This window comes from Chanos chanos, chromosome 12 (genome assembly GCF_902362185.1).
Source record: "Chanos chanos chromosome 12, fChaCha1.1, whole genome shotgun sequence".
Taxonomy (NCBI): domain Eukaryota; kingdom Metazoa; phylum Chordata; class Actinopteri; order Gonorynchiformes; family Chanidae; genus Chanos; species Chanos chanos.
This window is the reverse complement of record NC_044506.1, coordinates 3,527,257-3,549,664: the sequence shown is the minus strand read 5'-3', so window position 1 is coordinate 3,549,664 and position 22,408 is coordinate 3,527,257. Positions and strand designations below refer to the sequence as shown.

Below are 22,408 nucleotides of genomic sequence, written 5' to 3'. Positions count from 1 at the left end.
CACTTACAGGTTTCAGGATTCAGCGAAAGTAGGGTTGTCGACATAAGAAGCGCCGAGCACCTGTCATTTGACCGTTTTGACCCAAAAAAAATTAAATCTTTGCACTTGATCAAATTTCAGGACCCTCCTTTCATGACTTTTCCTAGATTTGTGTGTTTTATCACCCAGCATCCTTAAATTTTCAAAATCACCCCGGTACAAACTAATTTAAATCTATTTTGCTCCTATTTCTCCTGTTTCTGTGAAATTGCCGTCAGCCTTGCACTCTGCCATGTTGTGTCGTAAGGGTTCGTTCGTACTAGTTTTCTGTCTTTATATATATATATATATATATATACATATATATATATATATATATATATATATATATATATATCAGGGTTTTACATATATCTATCCAGAGTTATAAGAGTTATAAATTAATATTATGTAATGTGCAAAAATGACGACAATAATTTAATAACTATGAAGCGCATTTTTGTTTCATGCAGGCCTACATGGGCGTATCAATTGTCACTAATTTTTGCACTGGCCTACTTGAACAGTGCCGAATTAGTCATCATATGACTGATAGTTCGTGTGTAAACTGTGGTAAGCTTTATTCTCATGTCATGACATTACGTTATTTTAGAGCTGCAACAATAATTTATAATATTAAAATGCAAATGTTTTGTAAAGCGGATAAACTTATAATAAATGCATTTTTGTTTCACTTACAGGGGCGTAACTAATTATTTTATGACTTGGATATTTGGCAGCACTTTTGCAAATGCTAATTCATTCAATATAATAACACCCTACGCAAGAGACGGCAGGGTGTTATGGGTTGAACAATGGGTTGAACATATATGGGTTGAACAAACTGCTGGCAGCCCTCGGGGTAGAGCGCGGGAGGGCAATATCATGAGAGAAACCCCAGGACCCACATGTTATGCCAAGGACAATATTACAAGTCCATTGAGCAGTTTAGTGTGTTTGATTGACACAGAAATGTCGTGAAAGAATCAGAAATACTCTGAAGCAGAAACTGATCGAAATGATGCTGATAAGTTCAAACTGCGGGTCTCCTTTATTTGAGATGTATTACGGGCGGTAAAAGCATGAACCTGGATGACTACTGGTCTGCTAACTTGGGAAATCCCATTTTCAGAGACGGATGTCTCGACCGAGATTCCAAGACATCATACACTATCTGCGCTTTGATGACAAGAATACAAGGGCTGCCCACCTTGTGACAGATACATTTTCGATATTAGATTTTTGATAAAGTATTGCTTCTTACACACCTAGTGAGAACATAACTGTAGATGATCAACTGTTCCCTATTAAGTCGTTACTGTGTCGTTTCACACAGTACATGGCCATTAAACCGGGCTAATTTGCTATTGAATTCTGGGTAGCTGCAGACATTGAAACAAAATACATGTTGAACGCAACTCCCTATCTAGGGAAAGATGACAGTAGGCCGGCAGTAGGCTGAAAATTTCTTCACCTTGTTGGCACTGGCAAACAATCTTTTGGCCTACGTTGAAGGGAACTTCTGAGTTGGCCAGTTGACCAAGTGATTCATGACATGGTCTTTAGGAGGGGGTTGGGATCACACCTAGGCTATTGTTCTAGGCTGTCGGTCGAATATCCCTCCACTTGAAATGCAAACACAAAACAGCGAGGTACAACATTCCCTGCTTGAACAGGCTGTGAAAAAGGGGTTACAGCATCCTGACACATAGGATACTAAATAGCTTGAAAAGCTCTTTGTTATCTATTTATTTACTTAAAAAAATTGTTTCATGAGGAACACACACAAAACTAAAGAGGAGAACGCCATCTTGGATGGAAGGCCAGTGTAGGTCCTCCCACACAGCACAGTTGTCTGCACTGTGTGGGGTGCTACAGAATAGACTGGACAAAGACCAAAAATATGTTTTGAATCACCATGCACGTGTTGGTGCGGATAGATTCACAATGGAGACCATGGAAGCTGGGTTGTTCTTGGGAATGCTCAACATTTAGAGTTTCATTTATGCTCGCGTTTATATTATATACCATGTTATTGCAGTGTATTCAGTTCTAATGTACTCTATTATGTTATATGTTGTACACTGATATATATATATATATATACACACACACACATACACACACAGACACACACACACACACACACACACACACATATATATATATATATATATATATATATATATATATATATATATATATAATTTTCAATTTATGTGCCTTACAATTTATATTTTCTTTAGGGCGGCATGGTGACGCATTTTCTAGCGCTGTCGCTGTACAGCTAGAAGATCTCGGGTTCACTTCCCGGCTTGGCTAGGGTCTTTTCTGTGTGGAGTCTGCGTGGGTTTCGGGGAGCTCCAGTTTCCTTCCACAGTCCAAATGCAGGTTTGGTGAATTGGAGACACTAAACTGTCCCTAGTGAGTGTCTGTGTCTGCCCTGTGATGGACTGGTCACCTGCCCAGGGTGTTTCCCTGCCTTTTGCCCTATGAGCACTGGGATAGGCTCCAGCACCCCCCATGACCCTAATCAGGATAAGCAGCTTAGATAATGAGTGAGAATGAATGTATTTTCTTTATTTATAATAAAATTTTTGTGATTCATTTTTGTTTGCCAAACTATCTATACAATCTACCTATGAACATAAAACAACACCAACAATAACAATAATAATAACAATAAAAATATTAATAATATAAATGTGGGAGAGACTCCCCGGTCAGGGCCAGATGTGACCGAGTCCCTTCTCCACACTAAGTGCTTTACCTATACTAAGTTCTTCTTATTAAAAAATAAATTCTAAGTTTCAAAAAGCAGTCAAAGTCTTCAGGAGTCCGATGCAGTGTAAGTTTATTGCATTTAATAGTGAGCAAAATACAACAAACTGAGTCAGGTCCCAGGGAGTGACTGAATCTAGTACAGAAAATCATGCACTTACATTTAAAATTTTACCTGCATGCAAAACCTGTGTAACCAATAAACACATAACACAGTTGTATGGTAACACCCCTTACATCATCCGTTTTTGCATGGTCCATCCCATTCCAGACATTTCCCCAAATTTTCCCAGAATTTCATTATTCCATACATCACTGTTTCCGATTTCCTTTTTTGGACAGCAAAAATGATGATTCAGCCATGTCCTTACTTTGCTTTGGATGCTTTACCATGTCCCCGATCTTACCTCAGATATTTTAGCCCTTAATGCAGGTGTTCGTTATCAAGTGATGGCTAGTCCATGCAAGGCGGACACTGATGCCACTACAGCCCAGCCATTACTTATGCTTCCCTGTCACTATAACCTAGATATTACCCTTTTTCATATTGCCTCTATATTTTGCTGATGTTGCATCTTCCTTTTTTGGTATGCCGAGGCCCTCCTCCGTGTGCTTCAACTTATAGAGGCCTTCTTCCATTTAAGAGGCCTTCTTTTTTTGTTTGTCGGGCTGTTTCGTGTGTAGATGCTGCGTGATTACATCGGAAAATTAAGCGAAAATAAAGCAAAATATTAGCACACAAACGAGTTCCATTGAACTTCCTCTCATTACACTAAAAATATGCCTCCGGTATCTCAGTGTGATCGCTGTTTATCACTGAGTAAGGAGATTTTAGAACTTGAGAGCCGGATTACCAACCTTCACTCCATCAGGGAGGATGAAAGATTTTTAGACTCGCTCCATGTAGCACCCCAAAACACTGAAGACTCACGCTTGGAAACATCCACCCACTGGCCTCCCACTACCGCTGAACAATGCCGTTTGATGCCGGCGAAAGATCCCGAAGAAAACCCCTGGACCGGACTTGGAGCCAAACCAAAAACCATGGCATGCTCAACACCGATCGCCACAACGTCATGGTCCAATGTCCAGTTTCACAGGCGAAGGGGAAGACGCTTCAGCTGTCACCCGCCACAAGTGGAACTAAGGCTAGAAAATGGGTTTTCGGCGCTCAGTGAGCAAGATAAGTCTGCCGCGGTGACCGGATCAGATGGCAATCCCAGACCGACAACCACCAACATGGCTGCTCCTTCTCTGGGTACCTCTCAACCCGAGAGTCAGGATAGGAACAGGCCTTCTCCCCGACGCCACTCACCACCTCGTCCAGTGCCGAAGTTCGCACCACCAAGGCAGATCGGCCGAGAGAATTCCCGCCGCACCTTCTCCGCCGCCCGAGAGAAGCCTCACCGCACCTCCACCACAGGCCCTCCCTCCACTCTCGTTATCGGGTCCTCCGTGGTGCGGCACCTCAACCTCCCAACGGCCGAGACCCTCTGCTATCCGGGAGCACTTGTCTCACACATCAACTCATCCATCCCATCCATAGTTAAGGATCACCCGACCGCATCTACAGTCTTCACTCATATTGGATCTAATGACATTAAACTCCAGCAGACTGAAAAACTGGAGGCAGATTTCAAAACTCTTATAACCACACTACTTGACTCCGGGAAACAATGCATAGTCTCTGGTCCTGTTCCCTCAGTCTGTTTTGGAGACATGAACTTCAGCCGCATTCGCCAACTACTCGTCTGGCTAAAGGGATACTGTAGTGCACTAAATATACCATTTGCGAATAATTTCGCAAGCTTCTGGAAAAGACATGACTTGTTTGCACGGGATGGACGGCATTTACATCGTGCCGGAACAAGATTATTAGCCAATAATATCGAACTTGCGCTTCAATCACACAAAGCTGTGAACAACTGACACCTGGTGAGTCCGATGCCAATCAGCTGTGAACTCATATCACATGCAACACATTATTTCAATGCTACCAATTCTAATACAGCATTTAGCACCTTGCTCTTGGCTCGGGCGAACACTGTTTCTACTGTCTCAAAGCACATATTCCCTATTAACTCTGCCATACCTATACCTCTCTGCACAGATACCTTGCCTTTATCTCTCATTCCATCTATTACTACTGTGCATAGAAAACATAGGTTTAGGCTTAATGCTGGTTCCAATCACGGTAACCTAACTAATGTAGTAGTAAAACCCTTGATCCATACGAAGTTGGACTTGAATATCAACATGGCACTTTTGAATGTAAGATCACTCACAAATAAGAGTTTTTTAATCAATGATTTTATCTCTGAGAGGAATCTACATTTTATGTTTCTTGTGGAAACCTGGCTAAAGAATGATGGCGCTGCAACTCTTGTTGAAACTTGTCCTCCTAACTATAAGTTCTTTCAGTCAGTAAGGCAGGACAAAAGAGGGGGTGGTTTAGCTGTTATTTTCTTAAATCAGTTCGGTTGCACTGAAATTGATTTAGGTAAATTTTCATCTTTTGAATATCTGTCCGTTGTTCTCAAACCTGAATCAAATATGATTATTTTAACATTATACAGACCACCTAAGCATTCCTCAGTATTTCTTCCCAAATTCTTTGAACTTATGTCCATCGCTCTCACTAGTTATGACCAACTAATCCTCATTGGAGATATGAATATTCACATTAATAACAGTTCTGACTCAAAGGCTGTGGAATTTATGAGTCTCTTAGATAGCCTAGCACTAACACAACATGTTACCGAAGCTACACATCGACAGGGAAATATTCTTGACTTGGTAATATCACATGGAATAAGCATCAGTAATGTTTTAGTGTCTGACGTTGCTCTCTCTGATCACTACTGTGTACTCTTTGACGCTCTGTTAAATATGTCTCAGACCAAAAAAGAATTCATAATTCTAAAGCAGTGCTTAGATGCCACCACAGAACGACATTTTTCTGAATTTGCAAGCTCTTTTGATCTATGTAATGCACACTGTTCGTTAAATGAAATGGTTGATGCAGTGAATAGCAACTTAAGAAACGCATTGGACAGCGTTGCACCAGTTAAAAGGAAAAAGAGATCACGTAACAAAATATTGCCATGGATAAATAACACTGTCCGTGAGCTTAAAAGACTGTGTAGAACAGCAGAACGGGCATGGAGAAAAACGAAATTAGAGATCCATCATAGCATCCTGAAAGACCGCATTTCCTCATATAACAATGCCATCCATACTGAGAGAAAAACGTACTTTTCAAAGATCATTGCAGAGAATCACGGCAACTCTAAGGTACTGTTCAAAACTATCGATAAATTGGTAAATCCCGCTCCAGCTTCCGACATTCTTAGCTTAGCCTCTTCATCAAAATGTGAAGAATTTGCACAATTCTTTAACAACAAAATAAAAACTATAAGAGCTGGTATTGTCAGGAACTCCAGTAACCCTCATGATCTACCCTGTAATAAGCCGGCAAGTATGAGGAACTTTAGCAGCATCACTGAAGCAGAACTCTGTAAGATTGTAAGACAGAGTAAACCGTCAACTTGCTGTCTTGACCCCGTCCCCACTAAATTCTTAAAAAATGTCTTTAATAGGGTCTCCATAGCTGTTCTAAAAATAATTAACACATCTCTTGAGACTGGTATATTCCCCAGTGCATTTAAAACTGCTGTTGTGAAACCGTTATTGAAGAGACCAAACCTAGACTACAGTGTACTAAATAATTACAGGCCTATTTCCAACCTACCCTTCATGAGCAAAATACTTGAAAAAGTAGTTTTTAATCAGCTAAACCACTTCTTAAATAACAACAATATTTTAGAGAAGTTCCAGTCAGGTTTTAGATCCAATCACAGTACAGAGACTGCTCTAACAAAAATAGTCAATGATCTTAGAATCGGTGTTGCTGCAAACAAGGTCTCAGTGCTTATTCTATTAGATTTGAGTGCTGCATTTGATACGATTGACCACAGCATTTTAATCAATCGTCTAGAAAACTGGGTTGGTCTCTCTGAATGTGCTCTTAACTGGTTCCGAACATACATTACAGGGAGACAATTTTATGTTAGTCTTGGAGATTGTGTATCAAAGAAACATAACATATCTTCTGGTGTTGCACAAGGAAGCTGTCTTGGTCCCCTTCTTTTTTCATTATATATGTTACCACTAGGTAAGATCATCAGAGAACACAATGTTAACTTCCATAGCTATGCTGATGATACACAACTATACATTTCCGTTGAACCAAATGACATAAATGCATTATACTCCTTGACCACTTGCCTGTCAGCAATCACTCAATGGATGAGTAATAATTTTTTTAAAGTTAAATGAAAATAAGACTGAAATACTATTAGTTGGCCCCAAACACAGAAGAGATGCACTTTCTACCAGACTGCGACACCTAGGCCATCAAAACAAACTGTCACAAGCATCGGTGTAATTTTAGACTCAGATTTAAGTTTTAAACCCCACATAAGCAAGGTAACCAAAACAGCCTTCTTCCACCTGAGAAATATTGCCAGAGTACGTGTAACGGAGTTAGAAAATGAAGTAAATATTTATTATCAATTTGCTATATAAATTTCATAGAGTTAAGCATAAAGAAATGGTGTTTAAGAGCCCCTAGTGGTGTGTGATTTGCCGCAGATTGGTTAATTTTGGTCCCTCCGAGTTGCCGTACCCCAGTAGAAGAATTCCTCTTGCTGCGGGTACGTTAATGCACTTTTCCTCATTTCGTTTTTTAATAAGAATTTGAGAAATAATATGTTATAATCTAAAAACTTCACTGCACTTTGACCATTGGTTATACTAGCAAATATATTGAAGATAAAAGTAATGTTTTGTTAGATAGTTACAAGTTCATGGGCGTTTTTCATTTTACAATTTAGTGTGTAGTTAACTGGCGCCAAATTTTTGTTCCGACCGTTCGCTTTGCTAGTATAATGAGTGATTGATTTTGTCTTATAGTGCATGTGTTTTATGTTCTCTCCCCCTTTTGTCTACTCAAGGTCTGCGGTAATCACACGCCATTGTCTTTTTGAAGAAATTAAAATTTTCTGTTAATTGCCTTCCAGGTACGTTTCATGTATATAGTTTCTTTACATTTTTGTAACATGCTAGCGAATGTATCAAGCTAGTATAGGCTGGTAATGAGTGTTTCTGTGTTTTATATAAAAAAAAAAATGTTTCTTCTGTATTCTGGCATTGAATTTGTGTTGTTGTGGATTGAGTGGAGTGTATGATTGTCGTTGTCGTTCGGTATGTGTGTGTGTGGGAAAACCCCCAGTAGAAGAATTCCTCATGCTGCGGGTCTGCGGTAATCACACGCCATTGTTTTTTTGAAGAAATTAAAATTTTCTTTTAATTGCCTTCCAGAATAAAAATAGATTGAAAACTTCTTGTGTTCGCTTCCATTTCTTGGAGGGGAAGAGATCCGTTACATACGCCCATTTCTAACTCAACAGGATGCTGAGAAGCTCATTCACGCTTTTATTTCAAGTAGACTGGACTACTGTAATGCTCTTTTTATTGGTCTTCCAAAGAAGTCAGTTGAGAATCTTCAGCTAATTCAGAACTCTGCTGCTAGACTTTTAACAAAAACAAAGAAGAGAGAGCATATTACTCCTGTTTTAGCTGCACTGCACTGACTCCCTGTATCTTTTAGAATTGATTTTAAAGTCCTTCTGCTTGTGTACAAAGCTCTTAATGGTTTAGCACCCTCTTACATGACTGATTCTCTGTTGTTTTATGTTCCTTCACGAGCCCTTTGGTCCTCTATAGCAGGTCTTTTAAACATTCCAGAGGTCCCCAAAAATAAAATTGGGGAAGCTGCTTTTATCCACTATGCACCTAAACTGTGGAACACCCTACCAAGAAGTATTAGAGAGGCAGGCTCAGTGGACAGTTTTAAACGGCAACTAAAAACATACCTTTTTAGTCTAGCGTACTATTAGCAATTTTCTCTTTTGTTTTTCTCTTTTTTTGTCTTAATGGTTTTTATTCATTTTACCGATTCCTCATTTTTTCAAATCTTTTTTAAATCTCATTTAATCTATTCTTTTAATTATTTTACTCTAAACTGTATTATTTGTCTTGACAATTTCTACTGTTTTATGTCTCTTGAATTATGTGGTTTATCCTTGCTTTTTTATTGTTTGGCCTATTTTCTACCATTTTATTTATTTTATTTATTTCATTGCTTTTTATTTTTATCATTATTACTTTTATTTTTCTTTGTACTGATATGTAAAAGCACTTTGAGCTACATTCTTGTATGAAAAGTGCTATACAAATAAAGTATTATTATTATTATTATTATTATTATTATTATTTCATTTCTCCAACATAAACCATATGAAATCATGTTTGGGGACACACAATGGACCAATGGGGAAGGGTTTTACAAGGGGGGCAAGACATTGCTCCACTAATCCAAAGTAAGACTTTGGACCAATTGCAGGATACCTGGTGGCCTAAGGTGTGAAGTGCAAATGTTCCCTTACAAGCACCCCCAAAGGATTATTTACCATGGCAACTGAGGGCTCTAGGCAGACCCGAAAACCTGGTACATATTCAGGAGTATTCCATGCCGCGTAACAGAGCTGCAAACTGCTGGATAAAGCGGATTACCTGTATTATCAATTATAGATTATCAATTTCATCGGGACACGTGGCAGCACTGAGACAGTCTATTGGGTTTCTACACAATCAATTAATCTACACTGGATTAAATCAGATTAGCTTTAGATTACTCTCCGTAGGACTAAAACATTAGGCTCAGGTGGAGGCCAACTAAGACCAGGGACTGGACTGTTTCTCTCTCCCTGAGGTGGTGCAGTGTTGTTGGAGATGAAATGAGGAGTCTTCAGGCTTCACAGTGACTCTTGTGGAAGGAGGCGGATTGTGTCTGGTCACTGTGGGTGACCAGCTCCACCATCCAGATCACCAGCGCCGCCCCATGGGAGTATCCACTGAGCAGGCAGGCCAGCATGATGAGCTGCTGAAGAGAGGGAGGGAGCAGAGACAGACTAGGCCTCACTGTAGGTCCAGCTGGAGAGAGAGAGAGAGAGAGAGAGAGCCTCATATTTGTTATTAATGTGTAGTTAATTTTGGTAGAACGTGAAATTGAGTGCAGAGCTCTGGTATTTTAATAAATCAGTTCAACAAATCCAAATCAGTGTTCAGGAACACCGGCCAGGGTCAAAATTGAATAGAGAGCAAAACAGTACCCGTGCAATCCAAAATCACAAGACAATGAGCAGGGTCAAAAGACAGGCAAACAAAAACAGGAAGAGTATAACAAGTAGAAGCACCAATGCAACATTCGGTAAGAGCAAGCTCAGTACCTCACAAAGAGGTGCCTGATGTAGTTTACAGCAGATTATGGTCACTGAACTGCTGGATGTCCAGGTGGTGCTCTGAAAATAATGTGGGCTTTATAGACAATTGGAATAGCTTTGAGGGCAGGGCTGGCCTTTTAGGGCGGGACAGCGCCAAACCCACTCGGGAAGGCGCTGCTCTCATTTCTTGCAACATAGCGCATAGTCTCAGAACAGTTAATCTGTGACAATCCAGAGCCAAGGCCAGGGAGTAGACAAGCAGCTGCACAGAGTCATCACTCAGGTTCAAATATATTGAGACTGTGTCTGTTCCCTGACCTATGCAAAACTGTAGAAATACTCAGAGAATTTGTTCTAGAGACCTAATTAACATAAATGTAGATCAAACTGAATGTACAGCCAGCACCTTCGATCTAAAGCTAGGACTGTTAAATATTAGCTCTCTTACACCTACTGATTAGGATTATTACTGATCAGGAGTTTAATGTACTGTATTTAACAGATACGTGGATCGTACCAAATCAGTATGTAGCATTAAATGAAGCAAGTCCTCTGTTGGAGAGACTCCCAGGTCTGGGCCAGATATGACCGAGTCCCTTTCCACACTAAATGCTGTACTTCTTATGCTGAGTTTAAAATGAATTCCAAGTTTCCAAAAAGCAGTCAAAATCTTCAGGTGTCCGATGCAGTGTAAATTTATTGCATTCAGCAGTGAACAAAAAACAACAAACTGAGTCAGGTCCCAGGGAGTGACTGAATTTAATACAGAAAATCATGCACTTATATCTAAAATTTTACCTGTATGTTAAACCTATGTATCCAATAAGCGCATAACACGGTTGTATGGTAACACCCCTTACATCATCTGTGTTTTGCATGGTCCAACCCATTCGCTTCCAGAAATTTCCCCAAGTTTTCCCAGAATTCATGATTCTATACACCATTATTTCCGAAGTGTCCTTATTTGGTTAAATAAAAATAATATTCAACCATGTCCTCATTTTACCTCGAGTACTCAACCATGTCCTCAATCTCACCGATACTTTACCCTTAATGCAGGTGTTAACTATCAAGTGTTGGGCTAGTCCACGCAAAGCGGACGCTGAAGCAACTACATCCCGACCATTACTTATGCTTCCCTGTCACTATAATCTAGGTTTTACCCTTTTTATGTTGCCTTCATGTTTTCCTGACCTTGCATTTTCCCTCTTTTGGTATACCGAGGCCCTCTTCCATTGGTTTCAACTTGCAGAGGCCTTCTTCCATTTTAGAGGCCTTTTTCCATTTCTCCAACACCTCCCGGATACAGTTTTATACACCTGCTTCATCTAACTAGCAGAGGAGAAGGCATTACAGTTATTTATAATGATAATCAAGGCCTCATACAAAAACCTTTACATAAATTCAATGCATTTGAAGTTCTTTATACAAACATAACATACATAGCCACAAAAAATAAGTCTACCCAGTCTATCACACTAATTATTACTTATAGACCCCCTGGGCCGTACTCTAAATTCCTCTGTGAATTTGCAGATTTCATCTCAAACCTCGTTGTTCCTTTAGACGAAGCTCTGATTGTCGGAGACTGTAATATTCATTTTGATAACCCAGAGGATCCTCTGAGAACAGCGTTCGTATCCATTCTAGATTCAGTAGGGATTAATCAGAAAGTCATAGGGCCCACATGTTGCTCTGATTAAATATAGAAAGTATAGTCACATTTCCAAAATCTGAAACTATCTCAGGTCATTATCTTATCTCATTAAAAATGGTTCTTAGTAATAATATATATATGATAATAATATTAGTAATAAAAAATATAACATTCATGAAATGTATCAGACAGGATTTAGGCTTTATCATGGCACAGAGACAACACTAGTTAAAGTTGTAAATGACCAACTACTGGCCTCTGATCAGGGTTGTGTCTCCTTGCTTGTGTTGCTTGACCTTAGCGCAGCCTTTGACACCATGAATCATACTATTCTCCTTGATAGACTAGAAAATGTTGTTGGAATTAAGGGAATGGCCCTCTTATGGCATAGGTCCTACTTAACTGATCATTATCAGTTTGTTGATGTAAATGGTGACTTCTCTACACATACTGAGGTAAAGTTTGGTGTTCTGCAAGGTTCTGTTTTAGACCCACTGCTTTTTTCTTTCTATATGCTACCTCTAGGTAATATTATTCGTAATTAGTATTACTCGTATTAGCTTCCACTGTTATGCTGATGACACACACTTGTAGGTCTCAGCTTAACAAAACTGAGGAATGTGTAAACAATATTAGGCATTGGATGTTTACTGATTTCCTCTCACTTAACTCTGAAAAGACAGAAGTACTTACAGTAGGACCACATGTAGCGAGGAGTAAGCTCTCTTGTCATGTAGTAACTCTGGATGGCCTTTCCTTTTCATCATGTGCAGCAGTAAAAGACCTTGATGTAATTATTGACTCCAGTCTTTCATCTGAAGCTCATGTAGATAATATTACCAGGATAGCCTTCTTTAATCTCAGAAATATTAAAAATATAAGAAGTGCAATGTCATTTCATGATGCTGAAAAACTAATTCATGCTTTCATTACCTCTAAGTTAGACTATTGTAATGCCTTACTGTCTAGGTGTTCTAGTAGATGTATAAATAAGCTGCAATTAGTCCAGAATGCAGCAGCCAGAGTCCTTACTAGAACCAAACGATATGACCACATCAATCCTATCTTATCCACACTGCACTGGTGCCCAATCAAATCTCTCAATGATTATAAAATCTTATTATTAACCTATAAAGCACTGAATGGTCTTGCGCAACAGTACCACGTATGCGGATAAGATTATATGCACCTCTAAAGTCTAATTTGGTGAATATGTTGGCCTTTCAGACTTGTTCTAGAGAAGTAGGGATCGATGGGAGTGGGTAACAAAACTTCACTGTCTGATCATGTAGGTCTCAATAATCTATACAGGGGTGAAGTCCTCCATCCTTCTTATTCTCATTAATTATTACTTGTTTTAAAGCCTCATCAACATACTGATCCAGAGCTTCAGATTCAGGTATGGAAAGTGGATAAATTTTACCCGTGGTGTTAATGATCCAGGTAATAGATCAATAGCACAGTCCCATGAGCAGTGTGGCGGAAGAGTGGTGGCCCCCTTCTTGCTGAACACGTCTAGGAATTCATAGTATTCTGTGGGACCATTCTCAGATTAGACTGCATTAGGACTCTCAACTGAAATAGAATGAGAAAGAAGTGCTAGGCAGGAGGAAAGACAATGTGAGGCTGTTACGAGCCCAGCCTTTTTCTAAAAAAAAAGACAAAAGCAGGACGCAGTAACATAAAAGGCCACACCGTTCCGTACGCAAAAACTTTAAGTTTAATGAAAATTGACAACTCACAAAATAAGGAAATCGTGGCGGTAGCAAATGAGAACAACGGAAGACAAGATAATAAGAAAAAAGAAAAACCCTCGCGCTTTCTTCCTTGTGCACAAAGTAACTTCCCTGGCTCCCGTGAAAAGAAAAACGTGAGTCTTCCGTCCCACTTGCTGCTACCCTTGCTGAACCTGCCCTAAAGTGCTCAAAAACAAGTGCCCGCCAAAATATACTCATTTACAGTAAAGAAACCAGGTGTTTACAAACTATAACAACATTAACTAACACAAGAAACTAAATAACGTCCGCTATAAACGAAAGATAGTTTCCGCGTCTGCCCGAGGGAATCGGAGAATGAGGGAGAGACAGAGAGAGGGAGCCATCTTGGGACGGGTCGCTTAAATAGGAGAGGCCCCGCCCACAAACGAATCCATGTCAGACTCCACCTACAAGAGCGTGTGTGCGTGTGTCATGGCTTCTTTCTGGTCGATATCATCCGCTTCCCCTTCATCACCTACAGTAGGTCCCAGCTGCAGCAGTGCAGTCTCTGTGCAGTCTGACTGAGGGAGGTTTTTGTACAGCTCCATATCATGGTGTGAGAACACATAACCGCTATGGTAACTCTGACAGTAATAATCTCCTGCATCTTCAGTCTGGACTCCTCTGATGGTCAGAGAAAAGTCTCAGGTCATCTGCCACTGAAACCATCTGGAATTCCTGAGATTAATTTATCTGCATGTCTAATGAGGAGTTTAGAGCCTGTCCAGGTTTCTGTTGATACCAGTGCAGAAAGTGACCATACGAACTGTGACTGTAGTAATGCACTGCAGGGCTGGTTTTACAGTTAATAGTGACTGTGTCTCCTGGAAGAGCAGATTTCACTTCAGGAGTCTGAGTCACAGTCACCTGTCCTCTGGACTCTGAAAAGAAATGAGATTATTTTATTTTGCTCTTTAAAGTACATTAAGTCTTCTACAAAATCAAACATGATAAATAAATATTTGTATCTCAGGTCCATGTAAGTTTTTTTTTTTTTTCTTTCTTTTTCTTTTCATTAAAATTTACAGGTCTGCTAAAAGTTTTGTGTTTTAAAGAGTCTCACCATGAAAACTCAGAGTCAGTGTCCAGATGAAGATGATGATGAAAGTCATGGTGTATGAGGGTTAAGTTAGTGGGGCAGGCAGCTCTCAGTCATCAAGTGTTAAACTCACAGGGCTATAAACACTCCCAGAGCACTGAAGCATGTGCTGCCAATGCAAAGTCTCCTCTCTCTATGGAAATGATCTTCTTGGGTAAACAGAACATGTGCAATTAAAGAGTCCTGTGAACGCTGACTTGGCTCTGAATGGAAATGCTCTCCATTACGATACAATTAAATTATAATCATAACATTTCCCTCACAAATGCCTTACCTGAATTATACATATTTTAATAACTTTTTAAAACTGCTTTACCTTCCATCTGTTTTGTACTCTATCTTTTATATATTGTCCAATATTCAGACCAGTCTATATCACTGTCACAGGGCACTTATAATTAAGGGGAGTGGTGAACACAGAACTGGTGATGAATGGAAATGTTCCCCGTCGAAGCCCAATCAAAATATTTTCATGTTATTTCCTCCACAAATTTCTGACCTAAGTTACACATGTTTCTACCATTTTTTAAAATTGATTTAAGTTCTGTTTTGTACTCTATATTCTATATGATGACCCATATTCAACCAGTCTGTATCACTGTAACTGTGCTCTGTGCTCTCTATGTCTCCTATATCAGTAGTTCCACATGTGTTTGGTTAATGTTGTCTTTTTCTGTCCAGTATATATACTTTTAGTTTTCCCTTCTTTGATTGAGTGGAGGTGTGTTGTCAGTGTGTTGCGTTAACCAGAAGTTTGAATCCTGAAACCCGTAAGTGTCCAGAAGTCTTTTGCTTTGTCCTGATTATTTCTAATGCATACATATGGACCATATAACACTGTGTAAGTAATTGTAAAAAGATGAGAGACTCAGTTATGGATGAATGCAGTGAGTTCATGATAAATCAAATTCATGATTGACCACGAGCAGAATCAGCCCCAAATCTTACCCTGTATGACAAATCCAACCCAGACCACATTGATAAACCTACATGACAACCCCAACCATTATTTTCACCCTCATCCTACGTCTATTGTTCTCAGTGTTGAAAATCAGAGTAAATTGGCAGAGGGACCCATCCTGATAAACTGGATCTTGAGTGTGTGTGTGTGTGTGTGTGTGTGCGTGTGTGTGTGTGTGTGTGTGTGTGTGTGCATGACTGGGTTATGCCGTGTGAATCAAAACATTTGGGGGAAAAATTCTGATTTAATAGTTCCAATCAACGTCATCGTCAAATGTTAAAATGATTGCAGTAATATGGAATATTAATGTGTGTGTTTGTGTGTGTGTGTGTGTGTGCTTGTTCTCCTCATTGATCCTTGTATAAAAGGGCCATCAGTTGGGAACCTCTGCCTCAGAAGACAAGGCTTAAATGGTTGTCCAAGGGAAGTATAACTCAGATTTACATACACTTACATAATTTCATAAAGTAATCATTTAACACCACCATCTATATTCAGTCAGTCAACCCTCGCAGTATTTTTCCCATTTAAACACAAGTACTTTCAGTCAGTTAAATATTTCACACTACCAGTTTCGACATGATAACCAATGCACTGTGCAAGTTCTGTGTTTTTCCAGCAGGCTGGCAGAGCTCCCCCTCCCCCCGATGCACCCCAAAGTCAGCAAGTTGCACGTACACCAAAGACTGCACCCATAAACTTCTCGTCCAGGTCAGGATTAGCCAGCTGGCCTGTCCATCCAGGCTGCCCTCTGACCTTACAACCAATAGGGTTAAAGATACAGGTCAGCATATATAAGACTCGCATCCCCCCCGATCGTCAGATCGACACCAACTCCGGCGAGAAGAAGTCAGAACCTGGACCGTTTAAGTTAATGCGGTGTGCGTCAGTGACGACTGTAAGTGCAAAACATTGTTGGGCTAAGGGTGCCTCTTTCGTAAATAAGGGGAAGATTTGTAATTAACTGTATATAGTTTAGTATATATGTATATATGTCTTTATTGTATACATTTTCATTAGTAACGGTTGCATGTACGATTGCTGTAATTTCCCTGCCGTCTGCCGTCACTAAGATACGTATTTGTATATGTATGCTAGTCCTTGCCTGTACGTAATAGCCACATAGCCGTATCGAACATACCATAAACGATACAATGCATGTGTACCTGTACAGTGACGTGCGTGACCTTAGAGTAACCCCTCCTCTGTTGCCATAGTGCCGGTCCACGATCAGAGCCCCATTAGCACGCATGCGCAGTGTAGCGCCCCAATATGGCGGCGCCCTGTGAATTATTTTCTTAGCATAGCCACTTAGCATGCTGACATTAGCTATGTAGCATGCTACAGTTAAGAGACCAATGTGGTTACCGCACACTAGCGCTACTAGTGGGCTCACAAACGTGGACCGGCAACAAGTTATTACAGTCTATCTAGTCATGCAACCAAATATTCCCTGTAAATAGTGTTGTTCATGTGTATGTATATGTATTTATGTTTATGTTTACATCCAGCTGTAACTGTTTATTCATTATGGTTTATATGTTTATTTCCAGCAACCACACACAAACACATACATCCACTCACCTATACCTACACTCAAACCAGACCATATCAATCAAACCCCCTCTTTGTAAATTCAAGTGTGCTCATGTCATGCTGTGCGTTTTAATAAATATCAAAAACCCAAATTGGATGCTTGGATTGTGTTCTGACCGACACCCCACGGTGACAGCAAGGTCCCTGAAACAGCACAAAGGCACAGTGACACTGGGAGCAGCACACCTCACACTGCACTCTCAGTCACCCTCCTTTTCAATCCTTGTCACTGTCCCCTCCCCTTAGGACACTGATCTAATCAGTATTCATTACTGAATCAATAGTCCATCATGTGCATTAATAATTATGGACTGATAATAGTGAGTGTAGATTTAGTGTAGTGTGTGATTCCTCTCCTCCACAGAGTGTGTCATTGTGCTGTCTCACATCCTCCCCCTCAGCACCTGCAGTAGGTCCCAGCTGCAGCAGTGCAGTCTCTGTGCAGTCTGACTGAGGGAGGTTTTTGTACGGCTCTATATCACCACCTACAAGGCTCATAGTAAATAACAGATTTATCTTCTGTACCCAGGAAGAAAAGATTTCAGGCTCTTGATGAAGATCCTAAAATGTGACATGACTTTGGTGACAGGGAGAGAACACTAGCCATATTATTATAAACAGACAGTTTCTATAGAAATATGGAATGAATGAGTCCATGGAATGAATGTCACCAGTGTAACACTCAGATGTGTGTTCTGTGTCTTCTGTATGATAGTGTGACAGATTTTCTCTCTTGTATACCGAGACTGTCTGCAGTTTGTTCTCTCATTCCAGTGGGTGGACTCCCTATAAGCTTTGGTCATTTCAAATAACACCAACAATAATAATAATAATAATAATAATAATAATAATAATAATAAAGTTTTCTCACAGGTGAAAATAAGTCAGGTATAGTAAGGTAATTCAAACTCTGGCTCAGTTACCGTGGTAACTGACTCTGTGAACCTAACCTGCTCGCTGGCAGGTTTTCCTCAACAAACCCTGAGTTTCTCCCTAACTCCTCCCTCCGGCTGAAACTGAAGCAGCTGTCAAACATGGCGTGTACTTTTGTCGCCAATCCGATCGGCATTGAAGCTAAATTAATTCACATAGCCTTATGTCAGGAGAGGATTTTGAGACTATGACTAGATATATCATCATTCCCTGATGACTACCTAATTGAGTGTTACCGTTTTTCATCACAGCCTATCAATTATGCGAACAGCTCCGGCCTACATCTCTAATATTAGACACTATGGACTTCTTGCTCTCAGATTAGAGCAAATTCTTTGCGTCGCTCTTCATTTTTTGCTGACAGGAGTTTCCTTTATAACACTGGTGACGCCGGATATATCGGGAAAGCAACTGTTTGTAGAACCGTAAAAAAATGTCCCTTGCACTTAAACGGCTACTGCACATTTTCATAGTGTCTCCTGCGTACAAACCTCTGAGGACCATCAAAGTATTTCGCAGGATTGCAGGTGACTGATGTAGAATCATTCAGCTGAAGTTAATGATGATATTTTAAATTATATTGTGTTCACATTCTGCTGCAACCTCTGACTGGGATCAGTAGTTAGTTTTTATGTTGCATCAATAGCACACAGAGCCCTATCACTGCTCCTTCAGTTAATGAAGTAGACTATGTAAACTGGAAGTCTTTCTACAGCATTTATGTGCAGGTACACTGACTACTGTCGTACAGTAACAAAGACTATACATCACAACATACTACAACTAATATTTCTCACTCTCTGCACTGTCGAGATTATATGTGATGCATCATACAAATGTTGAAGTAGCCCGGCTCTGTGCATGATTCACAAATGTATCATTAGCATGTATCACAAATGAACGGCCCTGAAGAAGACAGTCCCATCCACCCTGTGGATGTCCTGGATGGAGGGGCCGTCTGAGACATAATTTGCCAAAATCATTTCACAGATTAAGATACCACCACCCCCAGCAGTTAAATAAAGAAAAATCAGTCACATTTCATTTGGTCTTCTTCATTTCCTACAAATGCAAATGCAAGAATTATTATATTTATATTGTTCCAACAATCAACAATTCACCTGGTACCATGCACCCACATCTAACTGGTGTTCCAGTAATTCGATTTCAAGATAGGCCTGTCTAATCTGCCACTCCAAATATACCATTTTTCAGTCAGTTTTAGCCATTTTCTTCAGGAAATGCATTTTATACAACTCCTTTACTGGTAAATGAGAAAACATAAGGATGACATTAAATTTGACAGTTCTACATGAAGAATCAACCTGGCATTTATTGAACATCTCACTGTGTCAGTCTGTGCTGTGGAAATTGATGGACTCTCCTCCTGGTAATGCCCAGTCATGCTCTGTTAAAAAGGATAAGAACGTGTCATCCCTTTTAAACTCAAAATTCCACACAAAGATGTAAAAACATTTGAATGGGGAGAGAAATATCAGTAGTTGCTATACATAAAATTAAGATGTAAACCTCTGTAGGCCTTTCTGAACCCCTCTCTGTGGCAGCAGACAATGTGTCTTCATCATCCTGTGATGAAGAGGAGCATTCTGTTTCAGTATATTTTAAATCACAATCACTATATTTGGCAAAATCTCTGGAGTATTAAGTACTTACAACTGCAGGGAGTCCAGTTGTGGCAGGAGGCTCAACAAGGCTGAAGAGACCATCAGTGACTGTTGGGAGAGATAAAAATCCCAAAAAAGATATATATATATATATATATATATATATATATATATATATATATCATTCTGTTGGAGGTTAAAGTTAAATGAATAGACTTCTGCATTCAAACTTACGCATTGACTCGGGCAGCAATTCTCTCCCACACCAATTATCTCGCCTTTGCCGATGCAGTTGTGTTGCCCCCCACCTTTTTTTTTTTGGAAAATGTGCTCATACTCGCCATAAACACGTATCAGAATTTGTAACTGCAGCGGGGTGAAGTAAAACGACTTTTGTTTTTGCTGGTTGCCACGGTGAATCATAGTATCGGAGCTCCATTGATGATGGCTTTTTATAATTGTCACGCACTTGCTTAACTCAGAGTTAATATACTCAGAGTTGATCGAACCAACTCAGATCAGCTTTTCTGGAACCGAAAACTCAGAGTTTCCCATCTCAGGGTTCGTCAATTCAGAGTTCAGAATTAAACTCAGAGTTTGTTGAACCCACTTTCTGGAACACCCCCCAGATTTACTAGTAATCATGTTGGGGCTCAGTGATGTTAATTGTGACTTTCAAAGAGTAAAACAAATAGACCTAAATCAACACATATCTGTAAGTAAGTGCCTAAAATCACTACAAAGACTTCTGTGTGGTTTTAGTGCTTTACTGAGTCAGGACTAATTATTATTATTATTATTATTATTATTATTATTATTATTATTATTATTATAAAAACACATTTTAAGTCTAAAATACAGACACTCAACACACGCCTGGAAAACCCACACCCAGTCAATCCATGTCCACTCAGTTCCACTAGGTATCCTGCAGAGGCAGACCTGAGCTGGTGTCCAGCAGGTGTATGATTTGATGGTGGATTTGATGTAGACTGGTGTAGTTCCCCTGGCCGCTCTGAAGACCAGTGTCAAGACTTTTGACCTTATATCTTATACAAATGGTAACAGACAGCCAGTAGAGGGAGACAAAGAGAGGAGTGGCCTAAGCATTTTTCCATGTTAAAAACTAAAGTAGCTGTCTCTTTATCAGTCTTCTGGAGTGGATGGATTGGACATGCAGGAAGACATGGTGACTGGTTCTGTAGAATCTGATATTGACTATGAGAGAAGAGCTACTTTAGTTTGAGTTCATCTGTGTCCTTCTGTTCTCTTTTTACTGTGTTGATGCCTGATGAGTAAAACATGTTGCTATCTCTCCACCCTGTGGCAAGTGTCCATGATTTTGTTGAAATGCGTGAAATTGTGCTTGTTTTTTGTTTGTTTCTGTGTTTGTGTGTGCGTGTGTGCGTGAGTGCGTGCGTGCGTGTGCATGTGTGTGCATGTGTGCCTGCGTGTCCAATTGCGTGTGTGTCTGTTTGTGTGATAAAATTTGTTCAGCCTTAAGCTGTTACAAAATGCAGTTTGGTTTTTAGAAGGTGAGATTCCAAATGCTTGATCAAAAACAATAGCAGGAAACTTAACAATGTTGATTGTTGTATCAATATTCCGTCATGTACGAATGATTGTAGTCAGTGTAATTTTTGCGTAGTGTGTGATCCCTCTCCTCCACAGAGTGTGTCATTGTGCTGTATCACATCCTCCCCCTCAGCACCTGCAGTAGGTCCCAGCTGCAGCAGTGCAGTCTCTGTGCAGTCTGACTGAGGGAGGTTTTTGTACGGCTCTATACCACTGTGTGCGTGGCCAGTTACCACTGATCTCATGTAAACTCTGACAGTAATAATCCCCTGCATCTTCAGTCTGGACTCCTCTGATGGTCAGAGTGAAGTCAGTCCCAGATCCAGTGCAACTGAAACGATTTGGAATTCCTGTCTGTAACTTATTGGCCAAGTAAATGAGGAGTTTAGGAGCCTGTCCAGGTTTGTGTTGGTACCAGCTCAACCGGTGACCATAGTAACTGGAGTAATACACTGCAGGGCTGGTTTTACAGTTGATAGTGACTGTGTCTCCTGGAAGAGCAGATTTCACTTCAGGAGTCTGAGTCACAGTCACCTGTCCTCTGGACTCTGGAATAAAAACAAAAATAAGAAGTAAAAATATGAACTTCAGCACATAAGCAAGAACAGCTCCTTGAACAGACTATTAAATTCATATTTTGTAGCTTCCCTTTACCTTTAACACAGCACAAAAGTGTCCAGATGAAGATGCTGATGAAAGTCATGGTGTCTGTGGGTTAAGTTCGTGGGTCAGGCAGCTCTCAGTCATCAAGTGTTAAACTCACAGGGCTATAAACACTCTCGGAGCATTGTGGCATGTGCTGCCAATGCAAAGTCTCCTCTCTCTATGGAAATGATCTTCCTGAGTGAACGGGGTGCATTTGTGTGTCACTCTTTTGAGCTCCTCACTGATCTGAGTGCAGTGGATTTTTGGGAGTCAGAAAGTATAGTATGTGATCGTGTGCTTTGGTGTGGGAATCTTCAGATTAATGGGATGTGACAGCTGTGTGTGATGCACACATAGGCGTGTACATCAATCTATTTTCTAGTTTTCACTCCAATTATCATTTCATTACAGATGT

General features: G+C 40.1%; 1 gene segment (V, D, J or C); it reads right to left on the bottom strand.

Annotated features, from left to right (window-relative positions):
* Positions 1–9,670: 9,670 nt before the first annotated feature.
* LOC115825482 (immunoglobulin kappa variable 4-1-like) lies at positions 9,671–22,051 on the bottom strand. The segment is given in 4 exon segments: positions 9,671–9,805; positions 13,226–13,335; positions 21,582–21,896; positions 22,003–22,051. Coding segments are annotated over 4 exon segments (609 nt in total).
* Positions 22,052–22,408: the final 357 nt, after the last annotated feature.